The 8,155-nt window shown below is 33.3% G+C and overlaps 1 protein-coding gene across 2 annotated transcripts in view; it reads right to left on the bottom strand.

Annotated features, from left to right (window-relative positions):
• Positions 1-474: 474 nt before the first annotated feature.
• Positions 475-8,155, bottom strand: part of Tyr (tyrosinase) — a 64,776-nt gene continuing 57,095 nt past the window's right edge. Inside the window, exon 4 of one of the 2 annotated variants that reach the window (XM_021167636.1) lies at positions 475-1,006. Coding sequence is in view for 1 of the 2 variants with exons in the window: in XM_021167635.1 (XP_021023294.1) it covers positions 777-1,006 (230 nt within the window). In the remaining variant the exon portion in view is untranslated. The remainder of the gene's footprint in view (positions 1,007-8,155) is intronic. The other variant, XM_021167635.1, reaches the window with a different exon arrangement.

Here is an 8,155-nt window from a genome sequence, read left to right on the forward strand (position 1 = left end):
CCCTTGGGCTTGATGATTTCAGATTACAGTCAAGCTGACTTGAAACTTCAGATGTTATTGTAGTCATCGGTTTTGATTCAATTTCCTGGCTATGGGTAAACTTCTCTAGTAATAATCTCTAGTAATAATCCACTCCTCTCAGGAGCCACTATCCTATTAAGTAGTATATTCCCATCTCTTGCCTGATTTTTTTCCACCATAGAAGGTAGATAAGATAACTTAAATGACAACTAATAAAAGCTGGCAGATGTTCTCCTCTGTTACTAATTTAGTAATTATTCATCTTTCCTAATCATTAATGAAATAAATTCAGAAATTAATGAATCTCTTCTATCAATCCAAGTCTTTCAGAAGTGTTTGAATCAGTTAACACACACACACACACAGACAGACACGAAAGAGAGAGAGAGAGAGAGAGAGAGAGAGAGAGAGAGAGAGAGAGAGAGAGAGAGAAGGAAAGAGAATATTTTTCTTGGAAATTCACAATGAAGTAAAGAAAACAAAAATGTGCCTCAAGTTTAAATAATTAAGACACATTCATAAAAGCAAGCCCAATAAGTTGTAAGAGGAAATTTTATTTAGATATTAGTAAGGTTTTTTTTTTCTTTTAGCAAATCTCAGTCTTTCCTTAGAAAAACTTAGGAAAAAACATGGGTCTGAGAAAAAAAAAGTCAAACAAATGGTCTATGTCTTATACTAGTTTAAATTTGTAGAAACACCAACAAATAGGTCGAGTGAGGTCAAACCTTTCTGTCCTACTCTGTTTCCTAGGATGTTCACAGATGGCTCTGATACAGCAAGCTGTGGTAGTCGTCTTTGTCCATGAGGAGTGGCTGCCTTTCCTCCTGGGGTTGCTTCTTCTTCTTCTGATGGCATAGCCTACTGCTAAGCCCAGACAGAGCTGCAGCAATAACAGCTCCCACCAATGCTGCCCCAAGAAGCCATGGCCAGATACGACTGGCTTGTTCCAAGTAAGGCTCAATATAGTTTCTGTAAAAGCCTGGATCTGAAATAGAAAGAGATCAAGCTGTTTTCACAGATATCACCAGCACCATCAGCAGCATTTTAGCAGGCTACTTAGGAGTAAGATGCTTGGGTTTGAATGCCAGCTATTTTGCTTAATAAATAGAAAATCTTAGAGGAAAATTAACCTCTTCCTTCTCAAGCACAGTTTCCTCCCTAGGAAGAAAAGAAAATAATTCTCTGCCTTTGGGATCTTTTGAAACCTAAATATAACCCTTGATGTGTAATATTGTTAGGTACTATTGTTACAATTCCTTTTGATGATTATGTAATTATACTGCTGATCTATGAACCATAGTTGTATTATTAACTGTTGATGATCTGATTTAAATTATTTGAGTAACACTGACTATAATGCTAGAAGAAACCTTGTAGTCTCAGAGCATTCTCAAGAACACTAGGACATTTGTACACTCTCTGTTCTTGCAGAGATCTTAGTGTGTGTAGGTGTGTGTGTGTGTGTCTGTATGTATGTTTGTGTGTACATTGACATGTGCATGTCCACACAGATGGCACCAAGGTAAAAAAGAGGGTGAATGTACCCCTGGAGCTGAAGCTACAAGAAGTTACAAGATGCCAATGTTGGTACTGGGATTTGAACTTCTTTCCTCTAAGAAGAGCAACCTCTTAACTGTTGAGACACCTCTCCAGCACTACAATTTTCAGTCTTAAGACAATAGATTTTAGCCAAGAGTATTTTAAAAATAATTTCAAGTAAGGAAAACTTATAGCCTTTGACCATATATAATTACTTCAAAACACATAAGAAATTACAACTGGGTTTAAATTAGAACAATTATGAGTTCTGCCACCCATAAATAAATTTCTACCTCCGAATCTTCTAGTACAGATAATCTAACATACATATTTTGAAAAGAATGCACTTTTGATATTCTCCTGTACTTTCCCTAAAATTGTTTCTAGAGTTGAATTTCACCTTTAGTTTCATGTGTTTCTTATAAGCATTTTTCCATTTTTCTATTTAGTCCAAGAAGCCCTAAACATCTAAATGCTGTAAGTATAACATTTCTTCTACTATTACACCAACACATTGTATTAGAGTTACTAATTATATGTTTCTGTTCTATATTATACTGACTCCTTGAAAACCCAAACTATGGTGTGTAGGGATAATATCTTCGGTACTGTGTGGAAGCATCACTTGACAATAAAAATCTGATGGCCAATAAGCTGAGGAATGATTACAAGGTGGGACACCCGGCAGAGAGAGATGAACTCTGGGAACTAGGCAATGGAGGATAGGAAGTTGAATGAGGTAACCAGCCATGTGGCAAACATAGAATAGTATAAACAGGATAACTGAGTTACAGGCTAGTCAGAGAAGCTTAGTTTAAGGCCCAGACATTTATTAATAAAATAATAAGCCTCCAAGTCATTTTTGGGGAACTGGGGTGTGGGTGGAATGCTGGTGGATACAATGAAGTAATCCTGAAATTTGGTAGAGTGCCTGAATCCCATGAGTAAAGTAAATGTTTACTCCATGACTGAATGTATTATTACACTCCAAAAAGGTAATGAAGAAACATTAGGCCAATTGGGAGAGATATTCAATAGATAGCTATGGAAAACAAATTATAAATTAGCCAGTATCTACTATGTTTTGAGATAAAACTTAGAGTTTATTTTTAAAATCATGTATTGGTCATGATGTATTTTATATATATTAAAATAAAAATATGGCGCTTTGTCTCTCAGAGAAAAAATATAAGAAATCACTATACCAGACTCAGTGTAGAAAAATAACAAAAAATTCAAAATGTGTCTTTAGGTGACAGTCCCATATTGAAATGGTACAAATAAAATAGGTTTGTAAGAGAAGTAAACTCATTTATACATGAAGACACCTGAGATAGACTTGAGGAATAAAAAGATATTGCTATTTACATATTATTTGGAAACATGGAATAATTTTTAAAAATGTAGCTACACAAGTTATGGTAACCGACTTGGGACACTAACCTGGTGAAAGCATAAACATGGAAAAGTGAAGTCATTGTTTTGGTATTTGGAAAAATTTAGCCTTTAAAATAACACATATCATTATTTGACAAAATGAAATTAAGAAACATGATGATAACATGATTTACATCTGAGAATAAAATGTAAGCAGATACAAAATAGAGACAAACATAAGCAGAGTGCATTATTTTCCAGCACTAAAAGAGACTATAGCATTAAAAAATACATAAATATATTATAAAAATAGTACCTGGAATTTAAAACATACCTAAAGTAAAAAATAAATAGTATGGTGAGACATACATTATCAGATGATATATATTGAAGTAGTATGTTTTTGTAGAAGTGAGTCATGTCAATTAATTATATACGAATTTAGAAAATTAGCTCAAAATAAATACAATTAGAAAATAATAGTCTTGATATCACATATATACTTAAAGCATGCAGTATCTCAAAGAAACAGTTAAAATGTATATGCTTCTAATTATTAATAATTAATTAATATTAATTAATATTAATTATTAATTCTGATTATATAAATACAGACTACATAATAAACTTTAATTTTCAGGAAGCAAGGAAAGGGTACATAGTATTATCTCAATAAATGTAGATAGATTGCTTATAGACGGCAACTTCTGTATACTGTCTTTTGTTTGGATTGTTTAGATTGAATTCTGTTAAGAATATGAATAAGCCATCATAGATTATAGAATCCCATGTAAACATTTAAGTCTTAAAGAAGATTAAGGTCTAGTCTTCAAAATTATGGATTATTTTTTCAGTAGAGTATCAATCACTAGCAAACAATTTATTCAAGTCACAAAATTTTAACTAGTGTTTTAGTATCTTTGCTATCCACTTTTTAATCCCACCTCTGTTGAAGTGGAAATTACAGTAATTCTTCCATGATCACCTTTTTTAGATATACTTTATAATTACAGGATGGATGAATGCCTGATTCATGATAATAATTCCTAATCACTATTCAGAATGCACTATCCTGCAAACTAAGAAAGAGTGGACTCAGGAAATGAAGCCAGCACAGTATAAGAAGCAGAAAATCAAGAGCTGGAGAGAGCTGAAGAAGACCTGGTTCTCTATATCTTTATCCTTTGTCCTTTTTGATCCTTTGAGTAGTCCCCCTCATCTAATTTGATAATTAAATTATCTTTTCATCTAATCTAATTCCTATTTATTTGCTGATATTCAGTCTTCAAAAGTTCTAATTACTTTGAGAACCTAATTAACTTCTCATCCCATAAAAATAAAAGATAAGTACTCATGGCATGCTGGAATGATAATTCTATATAAATAACTCACAGTGAAATTACATATGTAAAACAAAGAAAAGGCAACATTTACTTATGAGACATTTGGAGAGAAATGGATGTATGTCTCACGTTAGCTTGATAATGTTCAGAACGAATGACACAGGAATATTCTCTTTCAATCTGGGGGATTTGACTAACTGCATATTAAAGTTCAGTATTCAAAGAGGACAAAAATAGAACTTCTTTTTTTAAGTGGTGATTACAGAGATAAATAACTGTCCATCTTTTTTCTGTTTTTTTTCTTTACTTGTCTCTGAAAATCTTCGTAGAAGTCATGAAGATAGTTTTAATGAAATCGATTGTTTGATTGTTTATCATCATTAGAAAAGTTAAGAAATGACTGGCATAAAAAATGGAAATCTCTAGATTTGAGTGACATTAATTCATATAATAAAAATATGAGAGCAGTGGAAATGTGACATTTACTTTCAGGAATCCTGAAAGTCACTCTTAAATACATTTAAAAAACATGTTTTGATAATAGGACTTAAATGTCTAGAATCAATTACTCTTAGATATTCACATACATAGTTCATTTTAAATGTCTCCTCAATGTGTAGCACATTGCATAAGAAGTGCTATTTCTTTTATGTCCTGGGGATCAAAGAGAACAGCTAGTGCTCTTAAATACTAAGTCATCTCTCCATGCTAAGAAACAGCTTCACAGTGGAGAGGGGGTTCTCAGAGGGGTGTTTGAGAATGGCCAAAAAACAACTCAACATCAGTCATGGGTACAAGCTTACAGCTCAGTGTTCTACTTGAGACAGCTTTCCAGAGATTTCCAGGCAGCTCAGGCTTGCCAGAAAAAAATCTAAAAGCTCTCTGGATAGTGCACGGATTTTCCAACCAGGGTCAGAAAGCTGCTAAAAAGAAAAAAAAAAATTCTTGGGTTTTCACACATAAGTCAGAAATTCTGCTAAATTTTTTTTTTAAAGAGAGCTGTAACAGTTCCCTAGGATAGCTTTTGGGTTTTTTGACCAAAGTCAGAAAATCTGCTAGAAACAAAACAAAACAAAAACAAAAACAAGCAAAACAAACAAACAAACAAACAAAAAACCAAACTTGGGTGTTCTGACCAAGGTTAATAAAACAAAAACAAAAACAAAAACAAAAACACAAAAACAAAAAAAAACCCAAAACAACAAAAAAAGAAAATTCTATGCCAGGCGGGGTGGCACACACCTTTAATCCCAGCACTCACTCAGGAGACAGAGGCAGGCGGATTTTTGAGTTCTACAGAGTGAATTCCAGGACAGCCAGGGCTACACAGAAAAACCCTGTCTTGAAAAACCAAAAAAAAAAAAAAAAAAATTGAGAAAAGTCTAAAAGACCAATGTTTGCTCTCCAAACAGTACTCTCTGGGTAGCTTTCTCTTGCAGACTAAAGCCCAGATTAACATATCAATTCAGTCATTTACTCCATGTTTCTTTTTGACTATCTCATAAATCAGCAAGTACAATTTTTTTCTTTCTTTTTATTTTTTTTAACGTGGCAAATGAATTCAGAGGTCTGCCTGCCTTTGTAAGCACAGGCAATAAGCTACCTGGGTGAGATCCATCTCTGAGATCACCATTCCATCTTTACCTCTTTCTCTCTTTTCTTAATATTTTTCTGTCAAGCTGGCTCATAGTGCAGTTGCCTTTGTTCTTCTAGGTCCATGAAGCCTTTCTTATAATTCATAATGCTTCCTTATGTTTTGCATAGTTGAGAAATTATACATTCTTGGATTCATGTTTTCAGAGGTTTTTTGGTTTTGATTTTGTTTTTTTCTAACAGGCTGTCCTGAAGGTCAGAGCATTTGCCATTTTGCTTAGTACATTAGACATACCCTGGTCTCCATGACTATTGTGGTTTCTGATTATCAAGGGTCATTAACCTTGGCAAAGAAGACATTTCTCTGAAGGGGGAACATAAAGTAATTATGTACATTATTATACAAACAAGTCTCATGTGCACAGCGACCATTAATAAACATTCTCTAGCATTAAGACATCAAGACTTCTGGAATCATCTGCCAAAATGAACTCTTTTTTGATGTTTCTCTCCTTGCCTTTTATCAGTTACCCCTGAAAGAAACTCACCCACTTCTCAGTTTTTAAAGTAGCACTGAATCTCATTACAGGAGAAAATGTTTGACAATTTCAGACATTAGCTGCCCTCTACAACAAAATACTTAAGTAATTATCAACATGAATACCTGAATGATGAATAATGACCCTCATGAACTAAATTCTTGAAAACATTTATTTTTTTAAGAAATCTTGAAGTTTAGCAATGAATAGAGATGAATTTTAAGTACTTTGAATGCATAAACAATATTGAAGAATGCTTCATAAAATAGAAAATAGGCAATTTCTATTATTTATTTTAAAATCAAATTTCTCTAAAGTTAACTGTGTAAATTCATAACTGTATAAAAGAGATAGTAAATCAATAAAGCATTTCAAATTAATATTGCTTATTTTGACATACTTAGAAAAATATATTCCACTTTCTATTAGGTTTTTTTGACCATCCTTTCTCATATAGATCTAAGACCTAGGTGTCTGGAGCTTCAAGTTTTTGTATCATATTGCACTGAGAACTATTTAACCTGATGTTTCCTATCTTATTCTAGCATAGCAAAAATATGGACGTACCCCTTGTGTTTGGCCTTTCTTTTATTATAGTTAAATATATCATTGAATTTTACTATAATGAATTTGCACCAAAGCTTTCAAAAGAGTCCTATAATCTCCTTTTCCTTCACTCAGTATATAACTTATTTGCCAATTTCTATGAGTTTTGTCCTAAAAATGTAATGAGGAATAAAGTGATCCACACCTAGACTATACTGCAGTAATAAAAAGCATATAATTTGTGATAACTTTTACAAAACATCTTAATCTTTTCAGTGTTACTTTCTTTGTTGATAACAACCAATAGAAGAATTTAATATTTCATAAACAAGGTGGTCATTTTGCTTTTTAGTCTTATTCTTTCAGGTTAAAATATTTTCTGCCCTTTTCTATCTGTGGCCTACTAACTCTTCAAATATTGTCAAAGATGAATTATACACAAATCAGTGCTTCCCTATCTGAATCTTTGTAAAATTTTGCTGTTCAGTCTTTACATTTCCTTGCACAGTCTTTTGGATTTTGTAGTGGTTTGAACATGCAAAGCACAGGGAATGGCATTATTAGGAAGTGTGGCCTTTTTGGAGAAGGTATGGCCTTGGAAGAAGTGTGTCACTGTTAGGATAGGCTTTAAGAGTCTTGTACTGGCTGCCTTAGAGCCAGACTTTTCTTAGCTGCTTTGAAATCAGAGGTGGAACTCTCAGCCCCATGTATGTCTAGAAGCACCCTACCATCATGATAATCAACTGAACATCTGAATTTGTAATCCAGGCCCAATTAGATGTTGTCCGTTATGAGTTGCCTTGGACATGGTTCACAGCAGTAAAATCCTAATTCAGACAGACTTCTACTTTGGATTTGGTCCTTACTGTGATTAGTCATTTCAGTGAAACTAAAGTTGATCATAAGAGCTAGGAGTTATTGAGGATCACACATTTGTTCATTTCTCCTTATCGAATGAACGTATTCAAGTTTCTTTCATGTAACAATTTGTAATTCTACATTGTATTCTTCTAGCCTTTATATAGAAGTCTTTATATACTATAGTGAAAGCATAGTGTGCTAAGGGAACTGTCAAACTTGCTTTCTATTTAACATTTTTTTTTTTTTTTTTTTTTGGTTTTTTCAAGACAGGGTTTCTCTGTGTAGCCCTGGCTGTCCTGGCACTCACTCTGTAGACCAGGCTGGCCTCGAACTCAG

The sequence above is a fragment of the Mus caroli genome, chromosome 7, assembly GCF_900094665.2.
Source record: "Mus caroli chromosome 7, CAROLI_EIJ_v1.1, whole genome shotgun sequence".
Taxonomy (NCBI): domain Eukaryota; kingdom Metazoa; phylum Chordata; class Mammalia; order Rodentia; family Muridae; genus Mus; species Mus caroli.